We start from the raw sequence: 23,812 nt of genomic DNA, 5'->3' as shown, positions 1-23,812 counted from the left end.
CCCAATTCATCAGGTCTGACCTCTCTCTTTTCATCTAAATTTTCTAATAATAGATCAACTATAGTTGGTTTAATATACATTTTTGCAGATCACCTGCCTCATGTTTGGCAATGAAGTTTCTGTTTGGGACTGATACTTTTTCAACCACATATTGTATATGTCATAATCCAGCTTTTGATAATTGCAGTATGTAGAAATGATGCCAAATTATCTACAACTGCCAAACATGCTAGAATCAAGTTTAGGAAAGTGATAAATAGTACAAAGGAAAGGATACCTCTTAGTGGAGATCGCTTGCAGATGTTATATGTCTCATATTTTAAACCATCTCCCTGCTTTTGGCATAGCAGTGCAAGCTCTTACATAAGTAATTTAAAGCAGGTACTGCAAGCTATGTCCCTTAGTAACTTTCTAAGACTACACAGATACTGTTTAAGGCCTTCCTTAAGGGCTGTATGGGCAGAGTTTTATGGATCAGGGGACAGAGATAGTAGCAAAAAGACAGTGAGTATTTTAGATTATGTCAATGTCATAATGCTTTTGTTAGGGTATGGATGGAGGGAAGGCAGTTTAGAAGAGGAGACGCCTTTAAGGCATTATAAAGGAGCTTTGTGTCAGGCCTGTTCTCAGAAGATACATTGTAGAGACAATTTTGAAACTAGAGACAGTCACTAAGCAAGATGGGAGAATACAAAGAAAAGATTTCAGAGCTTGATGGGTATGCTTAGGTGAAGTGAAAATGAAAAATCTGGCAATAGCTTTCAGGCAGAGTGGAAGACAAGTGAGATGATTGCCTCAAACAGCAAAGACTAGCCCAGGCAGTAAAATGTCCTGAAAAATATCTAATTGCAGCAAGAGTCTGGAACAGCCTCCCAGGACACAGAGCCAATCTAAACCTGGTCAGCAACATGCTAGAATTATGAATAGGCTTATTCGAGATAACAAGGTTTGGACATAAAACATAAAAGGTGGCATGGGGCAACACAGCTCAGCTGGAACTTTGTTGGCAGGTCCTACACAGGCAAGGGCAGGACTCAAGGTGGCCTATAGCCCATAAAGAAGGGAGGATCTTTGGGTTGCTATCAAATGGTCGACTTCCCGGGTCGAGTCACTGCACTGTGTAGGTTGACCGAAGCCCCACCAGGACAGGCTGTGGCCTCAAGTTCACTTGCCCAGCTGTGTTGATCATGCTGGCACTGCAGACTCACTGGAACTAGGAAAAGGAGTGAGGAATGCATATCTGCACAAGCTCAAAGATGGCATTATGAGATAACAGCAAACAGAATAACCAAAAAAGGAATGACCCTGGCTATTAATCTGTGATTGGAACAGGAACTGAACTCGAGCTCATTATGAGCACTGGTTTCACGCTTGATTGGCTTGGAAGGGCTGAGCACAGGGTGTAAGAAAGAAATAAAGAAAGAAGCCACACACTGTATCAACTTGGACTCACCACCAGCTTGCAGACGGACTGACAACTCCTGATGCCAACTGCAAGGGAAGACAAAATTCAACCCTGTGTGGCTTGAGTGTGGTGAAGACATTCCTGGGGAAACTAGTACCAAAAGGAGAGCTCACAGGACACGAATGAGGGCAATAATTTGTGCACCCATATTATTTGAAATAAGGCTTTAAAACTTTGGTCAATTGTAAATATCTATCTAGCTGCAATAATGAAGAGCTAAGTAAAATTGTCAGGTTTTTTAGGTTAGTTTTTTTAAGCATATGTTTCTTCTGAGGTGTTGTTTGGTTAGTCTCAGAATCCAAAAGAAACCCAAGATGTTGATGTGTCACACTTATGCTGAGTTGGAAAAGAATATGATTTAAGACATCAGGGATAGCTTGTAGTTACTTCTGCTTGTTGCATTATAAAATATAACAGTGATAAGGAGGAAATATGCTCAGTATATAGAATTGCATTTTTGTTGCAAGGAGTAATTCTATCCTTGAAGTCCACAGTAGGGCACAAACCTTCATCAGTCTAACCCTATCCCGTTATTTTGTGTGACATGCCCGTGACAGGCTATTAAGAATGTCACCTGCTGCGTACCACCTGAATTATACCCTGCCTGTTTTTCATTCTCAGCTTCGCTGAGCTGTCCCAGTATCCCTGCTTTCCCTTGCTCCCCAGCAGTGTAAAGCAAATCAATTCCTGTCCTTTTAGTTTAGAAGGGATAAAGTTGTTGGTTTTCCTTATCCTTTACCACATCATTACAGACTGTAGTAGATTGTCATGACCCACATGCAAGGAGCATCAGACCTCTTTTCTGTTCTTTTCAAATGAAAACATAGTGACACACTCATTCCCTGCTTTAAAACCAAGCAACATTTAAAGGGGCGTGACCTGAGTTGTAGTATAGCAGGCATGCCTGAGACTCAGCCCTCCAGCACTGGATTGGAAAAGGGCTCTCTGTATCTGCAGTTCCCTGGGATTTCTGAGCTGCTCTGCTCCTTGTTCACCAACAGATGTCAACATTTTTCTGAAACTATGGGCCGTAGGATTTGCAGATAGGCGAGGTTTAATTTTTAAAAAATTATTTCCTGGTATGGTTATGATTTCTTCTCCTTTGCTTCTGTACATTCTCTTCTATTTTTTAGTAATTTCATTTATGTGATATATACACTGTCCTTTGTTGATCACAGATGTAGATTTTCAAAAAGACTAAACAGCAATTTTTTTGTATAGACATCTCTTCTGATTCAGCATATTCCTGCCTTTACTGTTCATAGCTCATCAGCCTAATTTCAATTCATAGAAAGTTAATAAAATTAATTTTAATTAAGATGTTATTTACCTTTCCAGATGCAAAATTATTTTAAAATACCTAGTTAAGTTTCATCAGCTGCTTTCATTTTGTTCTTTCCTTGCCTTAAAAGCAATCAAGATTACTAGACAAATGTATGTATAGATGTTCTGATTTTATATTTCTTTGCATCCTGTTAGCCAGTGAGTCTACCCTAATGTGTGTATGTTAATACCACCAGAAAGGATGGGCAATTCATGTTTGGTTTTTATTCCTTAAAGCACAGCAACATTTCACCAGGCTTAGAAATTGTAATGTTTTGTCATCTATTGCTGTGAAGTGCCATATGAAAATAACACCAATAACAGTAATTATGGATAACTTTCTTTGTTAATTTCTTTCTTGATCTAATTTTAGAGTTCTCATTAATTTGCAACCTAATCTACTTCTTTGGCTCTATTTTCCTAGGATGTATTTCGATTTTGATTTTTTTTAAAATTTTATTATGTAACCTTGGAAAGGTTTTCTTTTAATGTATTTTTTTCTAATTTTGTCTTTCCATTCAAGCTTTCCTGCTTGGCTGCCTGCACCTTCTCCATCTCTCTTCTCTGACTGTGTCAGGGGAAGTTCAGATTGGATGTTAGGAAAATGTTCTTTACAGAGAGAGTGCTTGGTCAGGCACCAAGCCTGTCAGAGTACAAGAAACATCTGGGCAATGCTCTTACTCATATTGTTTAGTTTTAGGCAGTCCTGTGAGAAGCAGGGAGTTGGACTTAATGATCCTTACAGGCCCCTTCCAACTTGAGATATTCTGTGATTCTATGATCTGCACTAGGTGCCTTCTTTTGCCATAGTTTTGAGCACTTTTTAAGAAAGCTGGTTGTCCAAGTGTTGTGTTCTCTTTCGTTTGCAGTCAGTTGCATCTGAATCTCTTGCGTTATCTCACCACCTTTTTTGCCCATTGCTTGATCTTTACATCTCATGGCTTACTGCTTTAGCTTACCTAACATAGCCCAGTGGTGACTTCAGGGTGCTTATACTTTCACAGGTATAGGGCAAAGAATGTTCAGTTCTGGGAGTTGTCACATCCACGGAAACACAAGTTTGAGCCCATTCAGAAATGGACCAGCCTCACAGTTACCCTGGATGCTGTATGCATGGGAGCACACACTGGCTAAGACCAAGTTCCTGATCCTCCAGCAGTGCAGGCTACTGAGCACATTACTGCCCCAACACCAGCCCAGGCTCTCTCTTGAGTGCTTAGACCAGCTGCAGAGCCCGGTTAGTCTTGCAATGTAGACACTGCTTTTCTTTATAAGAATGTGCCATAGAACTTTGAAGCATCCTCACAGTTTTTATGTGTGTTAAATTTGTATTTGTGCTACACAGCACACAAGTCACAGAATCACAGAATGTTTGGGTGGAAGGGATTTCAATGATCACCTAGTCCAAACCCCCTGTCATGGGCAGTGATACCTTCTATTAAACCAGGTTACTCAAAGCCCCATCCAACCTGACTTTGAACACTTTCACTGGTGGGGCATCTACAGCTTCTCTGTGCAACCTATTTCAGTGTCTCCCTACTGTCCCTGTAAAAAATTTCCTCATTATAGCCAATCTAAATTTACCCTCTCTCAGTTTAAAACCTTGTTGATGATGAATAGGTATAATGAATATAAGTATTTTTGTCTCTTCGGCAAATGCCAAATGTCGGCACTCCTCTCCTTGCTCAATTTGTCAAAAAACATGTGAAGAAGAAAGAGTCCACCAATTCCTTACTAGCTGCAGGGTTTGCAGCATACGTGGGTTTTGGTTATTGTGCAGAAGACAGGTGGACTGTAAATCTGAAATAGAGAAAAGAGTGGAAAGCCCATGGGTCCACTCTATTTAAGAAGAACAGCCAAGTCCCTAGGAATTGTGTGTCTCCCTCACTTAGGCTGCCTGTGTTCTTAACACGTGATCCACCCCACTGGCTGTCCTGTGTCTTTTGTCCTGTTCCTCACAGGTTCTCCACAATCCCGTACTTTTGACTCATGAAGATCCTCGCGGGGTTTACAGGGACCTTAAAGGCTCACCCAGAGTGACTGACCACTTGACACATAAAATCTGTTCCCTTACTCACCCTTAGAGCTCCTCCAGGTCATCTATCTCATAGATATTCTTCCTAAGTGGACCAAGGGGTATTCCTTCCTTTGTAGCACATCTCTTTTGCTTGTGTGTGATGGCTTCTGGACAGCAGATGATACAATCTCAAGTATGTATTTAATGAAATCCGATTATCTTCCCACGGCATTTTTGTCCCTTTTCCAGAGACAGAAAAAAGGCTATGATAGAGTTAGGCATCTTGCAGGATTTATAAATGTATGCTCCAATACCTACTCTCAATTTTGTCAGCTCTGCAGGGAGTAGGAACTGTCTGGAGGTGAGAGGTATAAGGGGCAGAAGGGAAGACAAGGGATCAAAAATCTGTCTGAGACACTGTCATAGAGAATTTGTACTTCCATGTTAAGAAGGAAGGCAGCTAGGAGCCAAGATCTTCCCCTTCCTTCTGTGTGTGCCCAACAGTAGTTGTTTCCTCCTGACTGACACGAGAGACATACAGATCAGTCTTCTGTAGCTTCCTTCAATTCTTGTTAGCCATGTGTGTTCTCTGTCCCTGCTGTGTTTTCTCCCATCTCTCTCTTGAAAGAGATCATCTGTAGTTGTGTCTGTTCTGGGTCTAGTGAGTGCACTTCCTTCCCTCTCTCCACACTGAAATGCTTAACACAACTGAAATGGAGAAACTGTGATTACATAGGAATTGGAAATTCTCTTATATGGCGACAATTGCTTTCAGTTGAGAGAGTTAAAATCCTTTGCAAGGCAGCCACACCTTGCTCTGGATAAATGCCAGGGAGCAGCAGTCCTCCCAGATCCAGTCTAGGTTGTTAGCTTTCAGATCCTGTGATAAGAAGAAAGGTGGGGGCTAAGAAGTTTTTCTAAGTTTACTTCAAATCTAGTCCTGTAGGGTAATCATCATGTAGAACACCTGAAGAACAATTCTAAGCACATATACAGGCTACATGGAGAATAAATTGAGAGTAGCCCTTCTGAGAAGGACTTGAGGATGTTGGTCGACAAGAAGCTCAACATGACCTGGCAATGTGTTGCAGCCCAGAAAGCCAATCATGTCCTGGGGTGTATCAAAAGCAGTGGGACCAGCAGGTTGAGGGAGGGGATTCTGCCCCTCTGCTTCACTCTTATGAGACACCACCTGGAGTACTGCATCCAGCTCTGGAGTCCCTAGTGCAAGGAAGACATAGACCCGTTGGAACAAGTCCAGAGGAGGGCCACCAAGATGATCGGGGAGCTGGAGCACCTCTCATATGAAGACAGACTGAGAGAGTTGGGGTTGTTCAGCCTAGAGAAGAGAAGGCCCTGGGGAGACCTTAGAACCCCTTCCAGTACCTGAACAAAACTACAAGACACCTGGAGAGGGACTTTTTACAAGGACATGGAGTGATAGGACAAGGAGTACTGACTTTAAACTGAAAGAGGGCAAGTTTAGATTAGATGTTAGGAAGAAATTCTCTGCTGTGTGGATGGTAAGGCACTGGAACAGGTTTCCCAGAGAAGTTGTGTGCGCCTCATCCATGGAAGTGTTCAGAGCTGGGTTGGATGGGGCCTTGATCACCTGGTCTAGCAGAGTGGAGTGAACAGCTCAGCAGCATCAATCCTTATTCAGACAAAATAGCTTCTCAGGTCTTGTTTTGCCCCCGTTTTCCATTGTTTCAAGCCTGCAGAAACTTGTTTGCCCCATTGCTTTTGTTCTCCTGAGCCACACAGTCCAGTGGACAGAGAGGGGGTCAGATGCCATCTTGCCTTTGTCTGAGAAAATGATGGCGGGTGCTCTCTATGGGAAGTGTTTTTGTTTGTTCGGTGGTGGATACGCTTTTGTGAGTAGAGCACTCTCTCTTTTGTTCCCTCTTTAATTGATACTGATGTGGTTATGGCAAGTTTTTCAGGAAAATTGTGATTCCAAGTTGTGGCCTCTCCAAGTATTTCCTCCGTTGTTGTAAGGGATCAGGGGAGTGGGCAACTTGAGTGGGGTTAATTTTCCTGCTGGGTTTTTAAACCAGCACAATGGGAAGTGTAGTTTTTGTCCTATGTTAATCAGCATGTTTGACTCATAAATCTCATGTTAAACAACAGTGGAGTCTCATGGTAGTTTGGATGGAAAAACAGAGCTTCCAGGCATGTCCAGAGGATAAGAAATGAGAATGATACTGTCATTCTTGATCAGGTTGCTGTTTCTAAGCACTCTGGGACTTGTGACAAATCCAAATCAAGGATGCAGCTGCCCCAGGACTTACCATTTTCCCGCGTTTGCATAACAAGTATTTGCTTTCAGGGTAGCCAAATATGAAATGCATGTGAAGACTGGTGTTGGCACAGGATGCTGCCCAGGAAAGGGCCACGCCCCCGTGGTGCAGCTCCTTTCATGCAGTAAGTGTTGCGTTCCAAGTCACTCCTCTGAGTCCTGAATGACAGAAACTGCGTGAGAGTGGGTTGTACTCTCTGTCTCAAAGTCTTCCTGTTTGCACAGTCACAGCTGCTGCAGCTCAACAGAAGACAACCTCAGGGAAAAGCTAAGCCAAACTTTCAAACTGAGGGAGCCTTAATAGCACGTGACACCCATAGACCCCAAAGGGCTTGGCAATCAAGGTTAGTACCACCCCCCTTACCTCGTAGATGGGAAAACAGATGAAACGAAGCTACAGAAAAGAGAAATTATTTTCTTGAGATTGCAAAGCAGTTTGGATCAGAGAACTAGGGCATGAATCTCCTGTGCCCAGACCTGCTCTCCTAGGTACTGTGTGACTTAAACTGAAGTTATTCTGGGGAGTTGGTTGTCTCCATTGTTTGTGCTTGCTCTCCCCCAGCCTCAGAGCAACTTCTAATACTAAGCAAGAGCTTGTAGGGCCTAAGTGAAGGTAGAAAAATACAACTTTGGAACAGCATGTTGCAGCAACTGTGTGTAGCTCTGTACATATCCAATTAGGAGCTAAAATATGAACTGCATGTTTGAATTATGTTGTGTTTTCTGTTGATACAATCTTTTCATCTTCTGGGTGTTTCTGTGTAAACCACCTCTACTAAGCAAGTTCCTAATAGACTTCCTGGAACCTCTGGCACTCTCCCTCTCCAAATAAAATGTTGATGGGAAAGTGAATACCTGTATTTCCCTATTTTGTCCCATGGTGCTTAGCAGAATTTGTTGAAGCAGTCATTTTCTTTGCCTCCATCATCTTGATATACTTGTCACTTTAATTTTTTAATTTTTAAATTTAAATTTTAAATTTAAGTCTAATTTAAAATAATTTTTAAAATTATTTAAATGGTAAATATGGTGATAACAAAGCCAAAAAGCAAACAAAAAAAATACCAAATCCCCCAAAAAGTTGTGTCCACAAAGCCGATTCCTTTTTGTTTGGAGTTCCTACTAGACAAGAAAATTACTCCACGGGGTTGTTACAGCTGTCCTTTATTGCTAAACCATGCTGTAATGGATGTTGGTCTTCTCTCCACCAGATAGGAGCTTCCTAAGATGAAACCCTCTGCCATCTATGAGCTGTTAGTGGACAGTGTTGGACCATGGGACTTCACTGGCAGTTTTGTTCCTTGTGAACTGCTACTTGTTGGGGAGGATGCCTACCCTGTGCTCCTGAGTGCCAAGAAGCAAGTTCTGATCGCTGTTTCACAGTATGGGAAGGGCCGGATGGTGGTTGTTTCCCATGAAGGAATCTTGAAGGACTCCAAGTTTTCCCAGTTCCTCAGAAATGCTGTGGAGTGGCTCAAGCCTTGCCCCGAGGCCCTGGTTGGCGTTCATTCTCAGTTGGATTCCCTCTCCCAGGTGCTGCTCAGGGCTGGCACTAAAGTACAGGCTGGGGCAGAGCTCAGCCCCTCCCTGGGAGTGTACTGTGTGGATGCCTATGACAGCTCGAAGGCAAAAGACCTGGTTGGCTTTGTAAAAGGGGGCGGAGGGCTCCTCATTGGAGGCCAAGCCTGGCACTGGGCTAGTCAACATGGCAAGGAGAAAGTGCTGTTCGAATTCCCTGGGAACCAGGTGACCAGCGTGGCTGGTGTGTACTTCACAGGAAACGCTGTGGAAAAAGGCATCTTCAAAGTAGCTAAGAAAATTCCCAAGATCCCATTAGTTGTCCCGTGAGTATCTGAATTGCTCTCTATTTAAACAATGGTTCAGGTTGTGCAAGTGAGCTATTTATAGAAGATTTGTGAGGTGAGAGTTGAGGATGACGGTGAATGCTGGTTCTTTAATAGCCAGGATGGGATGCAACTGTTGTCTTCCAGTTTAAAGGGAACCTTTCCACTCTTTGTAATTGGAAAGAATGGTGTTTTCTACTGCTTCCAGTGCAGCTGAGACAGACACAGGGAATCCATTCAGGGAGAAGAAAATGAGGGGAGCCATCTTTTAGAGCATTCTGCCTGATCAAGTGTACCTGAGTGCAACACACAGCAACGGAGGGACAGGAGGAGGAACTCCTTTCCCTCTCCCCACATTGTACAATTAGGGTAATTTTCCCATAGCTGAAAAACAGGTTGGTGATGAAGCACCAGGGCAGCCCTCTGGGCCAGGCTTTGGCTGACAGCTGCTAAACCTGTTTAGCCTGTTACTTGCAGGAATTCACCTTCTGTAGGTGAGACCCTGGGGCCGCCCCAGAGGTGAGGAAGCAGGCTGGGTGCCACCTTCCTTCTCAGTTCTGACATGGGCTGAGGACTGGAAATCTCAGTGCTCACAGTTTGTTTGGGATTCCAGCCTGTCCCTTTGGGTCCTGGAGCATCAGGTGTAAAACTCAGAGCTGTTATGACTCATATCACACAGCCGACCAGTGGTTGGAGTCCTGGGCATTGCTCTGCCACCCTCCTCCCCTTGCCAGTTGCTGTGCCTGTTGCCACTTAGTCCTCTGAGTTACACAAGGCACAGCAGGTTCTCCTAGGAGCATGAGTGCTGCTGCGCTTCTGCTGTGTGGCAGCTTCATTTCACTGTAGGGAAAGCCACAACAGTTGCAGTAAAATTCCCTGCAAGTCTTTCCTTCACAGCCTTTTCCTTGTGGATATATAATACTAAATTTCTAATATTTTCAAAACAATTTGATTTGATACTTTCTGGATGCTCAATTTATTTAGTAATAAAGGTAGTAGAAATCTTAGCTGTTGGATTCAGTGAGATGCTTAGAATAGAGCTAACAAATAAAGTTATTATTTAAAATTTGTTGGTTCATTTTTGTCCCCACCTGTATTGCACAGGCATGTTCCCACTGCTTCATGCACAGTGCATAGAAAAGGGAGAGGGCTGGAGAATTCAGCAGAGAAAAACTGCATCACAATTATTATGACTTTAAATGGTAACTAAGGTGAAATATACCTTGTTTAGGTTGCTTCTGTGGTGATTTTTATTCAATCCAGAGCCACAGAGAAATTTAGGTATCTAATTTCTGTGTAACACAACAACTCTGTGCCTCTAGGCCTTCCTGGCAGCTTTGTGTACAGAGAATCTGACTGCAGTCTGAGGTAGGTGCTGTGACATAAGCCAGGGCACATACTCTGTGTGACAAAGGGTCTCAGTAAAGTAGTAACCGAAGGAGAGCTGCAGATTTAATTCCTGTGATACAGGTGTGCAGGAGGGCAACATAATTTATTCTTACTGATTTGGCTGCAATGGCCACGTAACAACAGATACTTTACAGGTGTTGGGGGAAAACTGTTTGACAGAACCAGGAGAAAGTGTGTACAAAGCAAATGAGAGTCATTCAGCATGTCTATATCCACAGTGACATAAAGGAGTTATATGGAAGTAACAGAGATAAGAGGGCCTTGCACAGCCTAATCTCTTTATATTGTGGAAACCAACAATGTGAGGTAATGTGAGGTCTATGTTTTAGGGCAACAATTCAACTTGAAATCACTCATTATTTGTCTAGCTGTGTGTCTGCCTGTCCATATAGCCCATCTGTCGTTGCTCTCCTTCTTCAGTTCTCAACAGTGGCAGAGAGAAATCTTTTGGGCTTGCCTAGTTGTTAAAAACTAGGGCGGGGCAAATGGAGAAAGTTTCTGTTATAGATTTGCCAATTCCCACACCATTTGCAGTTTAAGTCTGCAGTTTAAAAAACATGAAGGGTCTGATTTTTGAGTTTCTGCAATGTATTTAGATTTTCAACTGGCTCTTCAAAGTCAGAGATCTAGAAAGTTCCTTTTGGCCTGTTCTTTCCTTTTTCTAAATGAGTGCTGAGATTCTTACAGATTTGATTGGTTATAGAACCTGAGGCTTTAAAAAGAAAAAAAATGAGATATTGCTGTATTTTATTTTTTTTAATGAAAGAACTGACAGCATGATGTACTAGGACGAGGGAGGAAGAATAGGCAAGGATGGATGAGGTTGTTTTTGAGCCAAGAATTGTGGGATGGGGGCTAACCTGGACCTGTCTTGATTCTGCAGGCACCAGGCCAACCTCAGCCTTGATGCTGAGTTTCTCCTACGTGATGTGCTGGAGCTGGACTTGATGACGGGGGGCATTCCCTCCACCTTGCTGGTGCATGGTGTACTCTCCTTCCCCCTCTGCCTGGACAGCTCGCACCGCTGCCTCTTGGCTGCAGCACACTATGGCCGAGGCCGTGTTGTGGTGGCAACCCACGAGAGCCATCTGTTCTCCCCAAAGCTGGCCAGATTCCTGCTCAATGCTGTCTGCTGGCTGGATGCCGGGAGAAAGGGGCTGGTGGGTGTGGATCCCAGCCTGAAGAAAATGTGTAGTCTCCTCTCTCTGGAAGGGGTGAAGTCGCAGGTGTCACAGCTGACAGGTGACCTCAGCGTGTACTGCTGCTCTTCTTACAGCGACAGAGAGGCGGAAAGGATTCACGCTTTCGTGGCAGAGGGAGGTGGCCTATTGGTGGGAGGCCAGGCCTGGTACTGGGCTTCTCAGAACTGTGGCAAAGCTGCTGTGGCAGAATATCCTGGCAACAAAATCCTGAACCGCTTTGGGCTGAGTATCCTGGGGCAGAGTGGCCAGGCGGCCAAGCACCGGCCCGTGGGGCCTGGGGAGCACTACCACTTCCGCAAGGCACTCCTGCTCTTCAGCACGCAGGTGAACAAACGTGAGGAGCTCACGGAGCCCCTGAAGGACTGGCTGCACTGCCTAGCACGGGACTGTGCTGCCTTCCTGCGCATCCCAGCCCACGACTGCCCAGCGTATGCCTCGCTGCACCGCATCCTGACCAAAGTGCTTCAGAGAAGTGGGATCCCACAGGTCAGCAGGCACTGCCCTGTCAAGAGAAACTCCAAAGAGGCAGTCCTGCTCTGCATGGCAACCGAGCTGTCCCTCACCATGACAGACAGTGCAGCCCTGGTGCAGAAATGTGCTGCTGGGGTCTGTGCCCTCCCTGTCACTGTGGAAATTGATGGCACAAACCCAGGTGAGGAGTGTATCTCCTGTCCTCTTGAAACGTCCTGTTGCTGGGGTCAGTGTGGTGCCCAGCCTCAGCATGCATCCGTCTGTGTATGTCTGAACATGTGCAATTTCACTGGGGGCTTGAGAGGAGGCCAACTTCTGTGTAGTGGCAGATGGGATCCTTTTGTGGCCAGCTCTGATTTCAGCACTCTGAAACACCCTGTGAAAGTCCTTCTTCCTCACTGTTGGTGCACAGGCACCTGGGGAAGATGAACCCCCTAACAAGTGGTACCCCAGGGTACTTGCACAGCACAATGGCTTTGGCAATAAAGCTTCTTTAGGAAACCCTGTGCTCTACACTACAGGTTGCTGTTGTCATAGTGGTACTGATACAGCCATCTATGGAGACATCCTACAAAGAGGTAGGAGTTAGAAACATAAGGGATTTTTGTTATCTAGATAATTTCAACTTGAGTTAGAGCACAGTCTCACATCTTGCTGTATCAGCACAGTTAGTGGAGTGAAGATCTGGTTTTGGGGGTGAAAACGGGAGGCTGGAAGTATGTTGGGAACTTCTTGGGCTGACACCACCACTGGAGCCAAGGTATTTGTAATTACACCATTAATGATTTGTCTACGCTTAGGCCTTGTATCTGTACAAGTTTGCTGAGATTCCTGCTCATAACTGCTATGTTTAAACTCTAGGTTAAATTCCACTAGTAAGTTTTATCCCCTGGACGCATTAATCTTGAGATTTTATGGGGGGTTTTTTGGTATTAGGATATGATTTAGAGGAGTTGTTTCCAGACTGTTCTAATGAGATGAAGGAGACTGTTTCTGGAGTGGCAATGCCTGACTGCAGAGGTTATGCAAAGAGAAAAGTTGTGGAATAACTTCTCACTGGTTTTAGCATGAATGAGTCTGGACAAAAGGGGAAAATTGTTAGGGTTGGTTGAACTGAATGGATTGACTCAAACACAGTATTTTGTTTGAAGAGAAATATTCAGAATTTGTGTAATTTCACATAAATAAAAAAGAAAGAAATGCTAGCAAACCCTGAACACCATTCAAAACTACCTTTGATGCAAATTCAGCAAAACTGAAATGAACTGGTAAAACATTGTGATATAGTCTAATCGGCATTTTTCTGTGGATTAGATTTTGCTTGACAAAACTGGTCTTGCTTTCTTGGATGACAGGAAGGGTTGTAAGCTGGGTGCTTTACGACAGTTCAGCTCTTTTTAGGACTTTTGGTGTTTGTATTGAAACATGCCTAAGTAAACTTTATGTCAGACCTTGGGAGTAGAATGTACCCAATATGTATGGTAGAGATGGGTCAGTTTTTCACTATGTATTGCAAGTATTTAAAGAGATCTAGGATGAGGAGACTTGCTTTTCCAAGAGAAGAGTGTCTAGAAACGTGCTGAATTGTAGTGACATGATGGGATACCTAGCATGGAACGGTCTCTTTAGACCTTCTCATAACTTCAGTCAGCTAGAAATGGGAATTCCTGTGGGCTGCAGCTTGTGCTGGAAAAATACAGTCAATAAGGAAAAATGCAATGCTCCTGTCAGTCTGTTATTTGGGAAATATTTTATGACCATTACAACTTCAACTGTGTTGAATACCAGCATAGTTGGCACCCCTTATGAGGGCTTTAGGGTAAGAGGATCTGAGTGGAGGAGGTGTTGGAATTTTGGTTTCTTTTTTTATTATTATGTATTTTTTTAAAAGGTACTAGTAAATGCATTTAAGCTTGGAATTTCCAGAAGTTCAAATTTGTGTGGGCTTGCTTATTAATGGTTTAATGTTCTTGTTCATGCTGCTACCCTACAGCTTTGAAACTGTATTTCTGACAGGTTGGGTAAAATGCGAGATGGTTCTCTGAGTGTAGAGCAAGGGATAAGAAAAGGATGGAAGATTATTCTCCTGCTGAAACTTGAAATCTCCAGAATCTGTAATGGTCAGGACAAAGAAGTGCTTGACTGTTCAGGACTGTGTTATCTCTTACCTTTAGGTAAGACAGCCTGGAGGAGTACAGGACTCTACCTCCCTGAAGGGCACACAGCAGTTATAACATGCCCATGCCTAGTGGTCGGTGCTGGTCTGAAGGTAAGGTCTCTCTATTTTGGCTTTAGTTTACACTTCTGTATTTGACAGGTGAGTGTTCAAAAATTTTCTCCTTAATGTTTTTTGCTACCTTTTCAGTCCTTTCCTACTGCTGCCACCCTGTGGCACTTCAAATGCTTTGTTATCATTTTTTCACCTCATGTTCTTACTCTTTTCTTTTGCATTCTTCCTGTTTTTGTGTGCTGGAGGGATAATTGAGTGTGGCCGCTGCTTGAGGGCAACTATGTTTGTTCTGTTATTGTGCAAAGAGGACTGGGCCCTTCTATGCACCAAACTTGATTCCATCTCTTCAGATTTCTCATAAATTACTTTGACAGTGCTGTCATTAATGCTCGTGTAGATGTATCCAGAGCAGAGATACACTGTTACTTGGGATCCCATTCTCCACAAAATATGACACAGGTAAACGCTTACCTGCTTGAACATTTTTTGCAGTGGCCTTCCTGCAGCTGAAATGCAAAATTAATTCAGGTGATCTGTCTGATCCTGCAGCCATATGCTGTTTGTTTTCCTGCAAGAGGTCCAAGGAGAAGGCACAATAAAAGATGTAAGCCATGTGCACATCTCTCCATCTCCTATGTTACAGGACGTGACTTTGATGCTGGTAAAGGATAGGGGAATGACCAATGCAAGTATAGTGTAGTGAAAGAAGTCACTATGGTACCCTGACCAGCTGGTGAAGGATGTAGCTGAGCCAGTAATAATGGGAGAATAGCTGTAAGACTGTCTGAGACAGGGATAGCATTGAACTTTATCAGCTTTTTTCATTGTATTTACTGATCCTGGCCACCACAGGCTGAAAAGCTGAACTAGGCTGGAGCCGGAAGGCTGCTTCTGCGTGTGTGCTCTGCAGGGACAGTGCTGTAGCAGAGAGTTCAGGATGTTGAGGTCAGGTTGCCAGGTTGCACTCGGACACCTTTGATCAGCTGTTCCTATGCTTCTGTTTGGCAGGTGCAGATTGGGTGTCACACAGATGACCTCTCTAATGCCAAAGAGCTGAAACGGGCACCAGTGGTAATACGCACCTGTGATGTTGCCTGCCAGAAGCAGTCCATTTCTTGCCTCTGGGGTGGCCTGATTTACATCATAGTACCAGCAAAGAGTGTCCTGGGGAAGGTGCCCATCACAGTGGAAGGGGCAGTCAGAGCTCCTTTCTTCAAGCTTGGTATGTTTGTTTACCTTAGAGCTTTTTTCCTTAGGGCCGCTCACAGATGATGCTGTCCCTGTGACTGAAAGTAAAAATGGTCCTGTGCTTAGGAAGGTCTTAAAAAATGCTTGGGTTTAGGAATAGCCAGCTTTAGTTTCCTCACTGTTGTGTCCTCTGGGATTCCCATTTTTCTACGCATTTTTATAAACAGTAGAAAGGTGGCCCCCAGGACTGTCAACCTGACTTCTGTGCCTGGAAAGATCATGGAATGGATCCTCTGAGATGCTATGCTAAGGCACATGGAGAACAGGGAGGCGATTTGGGACAGCCAGCATGGCTTCAGCAAGAGTAAGCCCTACCTGACCAACGTAGCAGCCTTTTATGATGGAGTCATCAGTGGACAAGGGAAGGGCTATGGATATTGTCTATCTTAACTTCTGTAAGGCCTTTGACATGGTCCCCCAGAAAATCCTTCTCTCAAAATTGAAAAGACATGGACCTGTTGGAGTGGGTCTAGAGGAGGGCCGTGAAGATTACTGGAGCAGCTGGAGCACCTCTCCTGTGAGGAAAGGCTGAAAGAGTTTGGATGTTTAGACTGGAGAAGAGAAGGCTCCTGGGAGACCTTATCGTGGCCTTTAAAGGGGGGCTTTAAGAAGTATGGGGACATACTTCTTAGCAAGGTCTGTCATGATAGGACAAGGGGTAATGGTTTTAAACCAAAAGAGGGAGACTGACCTCTGCCACGACAAAGCATGCCTTGTTCTCTGCCTGCTTTACTGTGCCCCCATCTGGCCATCTCTAGTCTCTACAATAAATCTCTGATGAATTTCTCATGTTTCCAGCAGTTTCTCTTGTCTTCCTGGATGCAATTTCTTCTTGCTCTTCTGTCAAACTAAACAGAACCAGGGTTGTTGTGTGAAACAGCAAATCTCTGCTAGAGAAGAAGAAATCAGACACTGGAGAAACTTGATGCTTCTTGTTCTCTGATGGAAAACAGGGATCTGTTCTTGCTATGTTACTCTGTTACATGCCAGTCCTTTTCTGTCTGTTTCCTACCCATTAAAGAGCCCGGGGAGACTTCCTAAGCACAGAATAAGGATTGACTATTTAACAGCCACTACCCCCAGTCATGGAACTGTTTTCCATGCAAATTTTGTGACCACAGTCTACTTCTCCAAGCCTGACCTCTGTAAGTGTGCTCAAAAGTCAGAGCTGCTCTAAAATCTATTTCCTTTGTTGTTGATGTAGGGGAGACCTGTGAAAGACAGTGGAAGGCCTGTATCCGACACTACCCTGCTCCCTGGGCAGAACTGGCTGTTGAGAATCTTATCCTGACGGTGCCCTCCGACAGCGTCCGCCACATGGAGAACCCACGGCCGCTGCTGACCCTGTGGAATGAGATCATGGTGGCAATAAGCAAATTGGCAGCCATACCAACAAAATTCCCAAGGCCAGAGAGGATTGTAACAGATGTCCAGATCTCATGTGGTAGGTACATTGCCATATGGCCTTCTCAAGGGCTAAGAGACAAGTGGCCTCCAACAGCAGTGTCTGTTCCTTCAAGGTTATTTTGCTAAAACCAGACAGGGAACATATGCGAGGTGTTAAATGACTGTGACCCTTGCATAATTGCGAGATACTCCATCAGGGTGGAAATGTGGTAAAGCAGGGCTTGAAAAACATATTGACCTTTTCAGATGACTCCCTGCTCTCAAAACTACTGTTGTCTCCTCAGCTGTTCTTCTGTCTGGGTATGTTAAGATGCAGAGCTGCTGACTGCAGTGGCTTTAGCTCACATGTAGTTACTCATTCTCCCTCCTGAATGCCAGTACAGCTGGGAGACAGTGACCCGATTTCTATTTTTTCTCTGCCTCAGCCACAGGATTGGTTTTATGTGTTCAGTGACAATTTTTAAACCTCCAAGTGCCTACTTGCTGGAGATGGGCTCCACAAAGGTTACTCTGGGCAAACCTTAGCCCAAAAATATGTGCCTGAGAGGATGGCAGTGGAGAAGTAGAACCTGTATTGCTGTCAAAGCCCATGAGTGTGTGGTTTTGCAGCTGATGCTTCCCACTCCAGTTTTTCCAGTTGAGAACTGAGTGCCTTTGATCTAGAGTCAAATTATATGGTAAATGAACTTTGCGATAAAAATTTTGTTCAGTGATTTTTCAAAATATACTGGTTAAATTCATCATCCCACAAAGACACAAGGGCTTGGCATGAACCCTGATGTCCTAACTCTTTACTAAGCCACATGGAAAGAATTTGTGGCACATCTTGGGAGCACTAAGTTCTGCTATCCTGAGCAAATGTCCGTTATAAAGATCATAGTCTGCAAACATAAAATTCCCTTCTGGTTTGGGTGGACTAAATGGTTTCACTCACATTACTGGACCTGAACAGTGATTGCTAAATGCATACATCCCTCTTGCTAAAAGAAGAGGAGGCACAAGATCTGAGTTCCTGTGGGAAGGGGATTGCCATTCATGTTCTCCAACTTGGGCAGTCTTTTTGTTCAAAGTCAGCTGTGTAGGCTCCCTATGCAGTGAGTGTAAAGGGCTGCTTATTCCCTGTTACAATAGGCATTTGAATTTGGAGGCATGACTCTTGTATCAAGTTTTGGGCTTCTTCAAGAAGGACCAATTAGGGAAGAAGACACAAAGGAGTCATAATAAGTAAACTCCCTTGTAATGCAAGATTCTTGTCCAGCATCATGGTGGGAAGTTTTTTACAGAATAGCTATCCTACAAGGCTAAGAACAGGCTTAAGTATGACAAGCTTTGCAGGAAAACTCTGTTTTCCATGTGTCTCATCCACACCACTGACTCCTGGAGTGCAGACCTGCAGTATCCACACTCTGCACAGGAAGACTCAAGGTCTGCCATGGTGCCGAATCACATGGTTGTGTCAGTGTCAACTGTGCTCAATTTGTGAGTATTCTGGGCAATGGTCAGGCCTTTCCCCTCATCCTAAAATCTCAGTCTCAGTTCAGCCATGAGTGCATGCTTGTGTATAAAAAGGGAAAGAAGGTGAAACTGTGCTTAACTGATATTTCAGTCCTACCTTTACACTGCTTATTTGACTACTTGCTAGGGCAAAACATGATGAACTTCCTTACGTCACAAGGGGGAAAATTGGTCATTTATAGTAGTACAGTGTGGTTTGTGAGATAAAGGCAACACACTCAGAAATGGAAAACAAAGATTAGTCACTTATGTCTGAGAGGCACTGAGGTGAGCACTTAGTGACATGTGTTGGTACCTGTCCTTCCTGCAGGCTGGATGCACGCTGGCTATCCCATCATGGGCCACCTAGATTCGGTGAAGGAGATGTTAGATATGAAGCGTATGCAAACTACTGGTCTTTGGGGTCCTATCCATGAGCTGGGACACAATCAACAGCAGCAAGCATGGGAATTTCCCCCTCATACCACAGAGGCCACGTGCAACCTCTGGTCTGTCTATGTTCATGAGAAGGTGCTGGGGATTCCCAGGCATCAGGCCCATGAGGCCCTAAAATCACAGTGTCGGAAGGAAAGGATAGAAGAGTATCTGAGGAAAGGCGCTCAGTTAAAGGACTGGAACATGTGGACTGCTCTGGAGACATACCTGCAGGTAACTGGGAAAAATGTGTGCATTCTTAGTGCAGTCAGTGAAGCCTGTGTCAGAGGGATGTCTGCAGCTTGGTGACTGAAACTGTCAAGCCTCGTAAACGTTTACTTACTATCTGGGTTCATCTTGGGCTCAGAAAGCACATGTGAGGTATATAGACAGAGTGTTTAATGCTGATGTCTCCTGAAAACCTTCCTTTGCCAGACTTGGGCTTAGCCACTCATGGAGGTAGCTTACTGCAATATACTAATCTTTCTCCCCAGGAGAGAAACAGGAACTGCTGCTTGTTATACAGCATGGGAAAAGGAGGATCAGACTTGGGCACAGTTCTTTAATCCACTGCAGATTTCCTGTGGGACACTGGGCTAGTTGGTAAAGAAACCTTGGCATTGTAAAATGTCTAGAAGAGCCAGGCTTCGAGCAATATTATGGCCAGGCTCCTTTTTACAAAACATGCAAAGAGCAGGGTGTTTTATCAGTCAATGCACTGAGTGGAGCCAGTGTAGTCCATCAAGTGGGAAGGGGATGGGTTCAGCTCTAAAGAGAGATAAAACATGAGATTTTAAAACATGAACCCTGTCCTAGATTAAAGTGCATTCTCTTGGGAAGCATGCAAGAGAGATTTTCCTCTTTCCCTTAATCCTCTTAGCAACCAGTAGTCTAATGGACAGAGCACTCAATCTGATTTTAACTGGGGACTGTAAAGCAAATGTCCATTATGATGTCTTAACCTACTGACTGATGTAAAGTGAGTTTCCCTCAGCCCCCTTTTTTGGAAGCTCTCACATCTTACATGAGCAACAAAATATTTAAGTATCAATCCTGATTTTTTCACATCCCAGAGTAGCACCTGAATCATCAAGCTGAAGAGTAAACCTTTGGGTTTTTCATGCAATGAATATAAAAATAGTTTTACAGAGTGAAAAAGTTTTAAAAAGGGAAATTTTCCCACAATACCTTACCAGTTTGGCCACTGTCCCCCTGCCTCACTCTCACTTATAGGTTGGAGTTAAATATATATATATTTTTATATATATATATATATATATGTAGTAACCACCTCCTGTCTAACACGGGAGGTTACTAACACAACTGCTGGAATAAATGTGATGTGAAAGAACAACTACAATTCTGCAACAGCAGCTTTTCTGTATGAATCCCTTTTATTCTTATTCTTAGCCAAAACATGTCCTGCTCACAATCTTTCCTTCCTGTTTTCTCAATACTCCTTGTTCTCCTGTGCCCCTTCTTTCTAGATATTCTATCAGTATCCTCTGATGCTTTTTCACTGCACAAGAAGCTTTCCTCTCTCCAAAGCAGCAGCTTGTATAGTAGGTTGCTGACATTTCTGTATCTTTCATCTCTGTTTGTTTTGGGAGGCCAGTGTAATAGGAAGGTATTTTTCTGTATTCTAGTTATACTCTGAAGCCTGAAAGTTGGATGCTTTCATCTAAGTTTACATTCATTCTAAAAGACACTGCAGAAAACTATGAAATCTTCTATTGTTTGTAACACAGGAATAATGCCAGTGAAATGATAATTTAATTGTTTTTACAGTATATTCTTCTCCATCAGTTGCAGGAAGGGTTTGGTTGGGACCCCTTCACCCACCTCTTCTCTGACTACCAGAAAATGTCCACCATCCCAAAAGACAACCCTTCTAAGATGAACTTGTGGGCACGGAAGTTTTCTCAGCAGGTGAATAAAAATTTGGCTCCATTCTTTACAGCCTGGGGATGGCCTATCAAGAAAGAACTGTCTCTAGAACTGTCCTCTCTACCCAGCTGGGAACAGGACCCAATGAGATCCTATAAACCATAGAGGAAAACTATCTAAATCTTGATTCTCATACTAGCTATGGCCTATCTTTTTCTCCTTGTGTACTGCATGACAGCTCACTATGTGCTTAGATTTACAATGGATTCTTCAGCTTCTTGCTGACAATGGAGAGCAACCCCAACAGAAATTCAACAGGAACTTGTCTGCAGATCAGCAATCTAAGCTATCTTCTGAAAGATTAAATAACCAATGAGCTTTGTTCTGGGTTCTTCACCTCAGGAGGAATGTAATTCTGAGTTTATTTAGTTCCTACAGAACCTTTCTCTGATGAAATGGAAGCTTTCAGGGTGAAGCAGTCACTGGAAGAGTCTCAAGGACAGTGTCAAGGGAATATAGATCTTTAAAGCAGATAGTAGCCTCCACAATGTTGTACTCTTCAGTCATAACCTCAGTGACATGAGATTTTCACTATTGTTTTTCTTACTCTAAAATCCCTAATTTTTAATTCCTCTAATTATGCAGAACTTCCACACCTACTATTATGAAAGTGACCTTGTAATGTTTATATACAGGTTGTATAATACATAGCTGATACTGAAATGCTGTAGATTTCTTCCTACATTCTATGACTCTGTGACCCAACATGCAGCTTCGTGTGTATAAGTCAATTATAAGTTGTAGCTGTCACTCTTAACCATGGCCTGACAATAAGACACATGCCAATGTAGATGGGAGAGTGGAAGCAAAGAGGTGACTTGATTGTAGTCAGTAATGGTTTAACTCATGGGCTCATCAAAAGTTAAAACACAGGCACTGACCTGACAGCATGAGGGAGCAGAGAGAAGGAAGACAACTGTTCATCAAGACAGTAAAAAAAGACCAGAATAGAAATTACCCAAATACTTGTTACAACAGCTTTTCATTTTTGTGTTGGCTCAGATGTAGTTCTGATTTCCCAATGATTTATCTGCCTAATATTTTACTTTGTCTTTCAAACTTTTTTCCATTCTTATTGACAACTAGTATGAGTTTTATCTTCCAACAAAATAAATGCAGAGGCCATACATAGTTTAAACAGTATCTCAGTACTGGTTCGAAGGTTCGGAAGACTTACATGGTATAAAGATTTGGACCTGACCCTACCTACAGAAGCATATTTATCCCTAATGAGTTTATGAATAAAAGTTTAGCTTGTGTCCACTTAAAAAATATACAAAATGTATCAAAGTGCTATCAGATCTGTTATCAGATCAGTATATAAACTGGGGGGAGTTGGCTGGGTGCCACTGGTCACAGCTCAGGGACAGGCTGGGCATTGGTCAGTGGGTGGTGAGCGACTGGACTCTGCATCACTCAGGTTTCCTGGGGTTTATTCCTCTCTGTGTCTCTTTCTCTACCTTTCATTGCAACTACTGTTGTTATTATTATCATTAGCATTATTGTTATATTTTACTTTCCTTCAGTTATTAAACTGTTCTTAGTCCATGACTTTTACCTTTCTTTTATTCTACTCCATCACACCCCATCCTCTGCTCAGAGGCAAGGCAGTGAGCAAGTGGCTACGTGGTACTTAGTTTCCAGCTGGTGTTAAATCATGACACACATGAAACACTGAATAATTTCTGTGACATTGTATTTCAAGCAGCAGTTACAGAACAATTCAGCATGCATGGGAAAATCCTAGGACACACCTGAGACCGACCTGAGCAGGAGCTGAAGTGGAAGAAAAGTAAAATAGATTAGGAGGCCACATTGACCTTAGCAAAAATAAAACCAGAAACAGAGGATTTTTGTGCTGTGATAAACTAAGAATGGGTGGGTTCGGTGGTGAGGTTTTCAGATTACATGTAGACTTACTGGCTTCATTTTTATAGTCAGTTTGCTTTTAATGGAAAATTGTCTGCTGTTTCTATTTACTCCTTTCTGCTAGTAGGGAGCCCAACAAAGATTTGATGAAGGCTTTCCTATTATTATCAGGCTAAGGGGGATTTCACTAATAGCTGAAGCATCGGATTTGCCAAGGCACTTGGGGAAACACACTGAGGCACAATACCTCTTCAAGGACAAATGTGAAATAAAATAGCAATAACTGTCAATTTCATTAACCACTTTTGTATTACCCTTCTTGCTAGCAGCAAATTATTTTCAAACATGGCTTTTTCTTCTGTTGACAGTAAAGAACTCAGTGGTACTAAAGGAGCTGCTGATTTAATAACAGATTCTGCTCACTGTGTTTCTCAAAATTTAGTTAGATTACTAGAGAAATTTGTACTAATTGTATTGGTTATTTTAACCTTTGATTCTCCAGCAGCAATTTTAGGAAGTAATCCACAAACCAAGAGTAGATTAAGTGGGATTCGTCTGTTCTGGTTTGGCCTCCAAATATTAGCCATTTGAGCTGCTCACTCAAGGCTCCCTTTAGGGTAACTCACCCCCTAAGGGAGTGCAGAGGATTTGCCTACTTCTAAGGTAGGTTAGATGAACCATCACCTCAGCATGAAAGAAAGTAAAGTCTGCACTATGGCAGTGACATACATGATTTTTTGACCACTTTGCTCAGGAGTTCAGTGCTATATGCACCTGACTTGGGACTCTTCCCAGTCAGCCTTGCATGGTAAAATGGTGCTAGTAATAGGAAAGACCAATGTTCATGAGGATGGGGAATAGTGTTTGGAGAGGATGAATGATTGAACTAACACTTGAAAACATTCAATATGAGTTGGTTACTGCCAGAGCAGAGCACAAGTTGGATTTCCATTGCAGAGCAGTAGAGTGCTAGGGGCGCAGGGAGTTCTGTGAGAATAGAAGGAGTGGGATAAAAAAATTGCTGAGGGTTTTAATACTTGATAGCCTAAGGCTACACAAGAAAGAAAAGAAGCTATTGCAGGTGCAGAGATTCTGGACAGTCAGATGAAGCTGGAGAGCACAAGCTATGTGAGCAAACTGAAGTTTCAATG

The 23,812-nt window shown here is 43.3% G+C and overlaps 1 protein-coding gene across 1 annotated transcript; it reads left to right on the top strand.

The window, feature by feature from the left end:
- The first annotated feature begins 3,265 nt into the window (after positions 1-3,265).
- Positions 3,266-23,161, top strand: LOC127468012 (TRPM8 channel-associated factor 2-like). The gene is given in 12 exon segments (XM_051780705.1): positions 3,266-6,679; positions 7,135-7,229; positions 7,313-7,407; positions 7,409-7,448; positions 8,316-8,324; positions 8,327-8,948; positions 11,242-12,212; positions 14,206-14,300; positions 15,270-15,483; positions 16,714-16,953; positions 18,742-19,079; positions 20,652-23,161. Coding segments are annotated over 12 exon segments (3,006 nt in total). The 5' UTR covers positions 3,266-6,638; the 3' UTR covers positions 20,898-23,161.
- Positions 23,162-23,812: the final 651 nt, after the last annotated feature.

Source organism: Manacus candei, unplaced genomic scaffold, assembly GCF_025592945.1.
Source record: "Manacus candei isolate 608988 ecotype Guabito, Panama unplaced genomic scaffold, ASM2559294v1 h1tg000014l, whole genome shotgun sequence".
Classification (NCBI taxonomy): domain Eukaryota; kingdom Metazoa; phylum Chordata; class Aves; order Passeriformes; family Pipridae; genus Manacus; species Manacus candei.
This window is presented reverse-complemented; position numbering and strand designations above follow the sequence as displayed.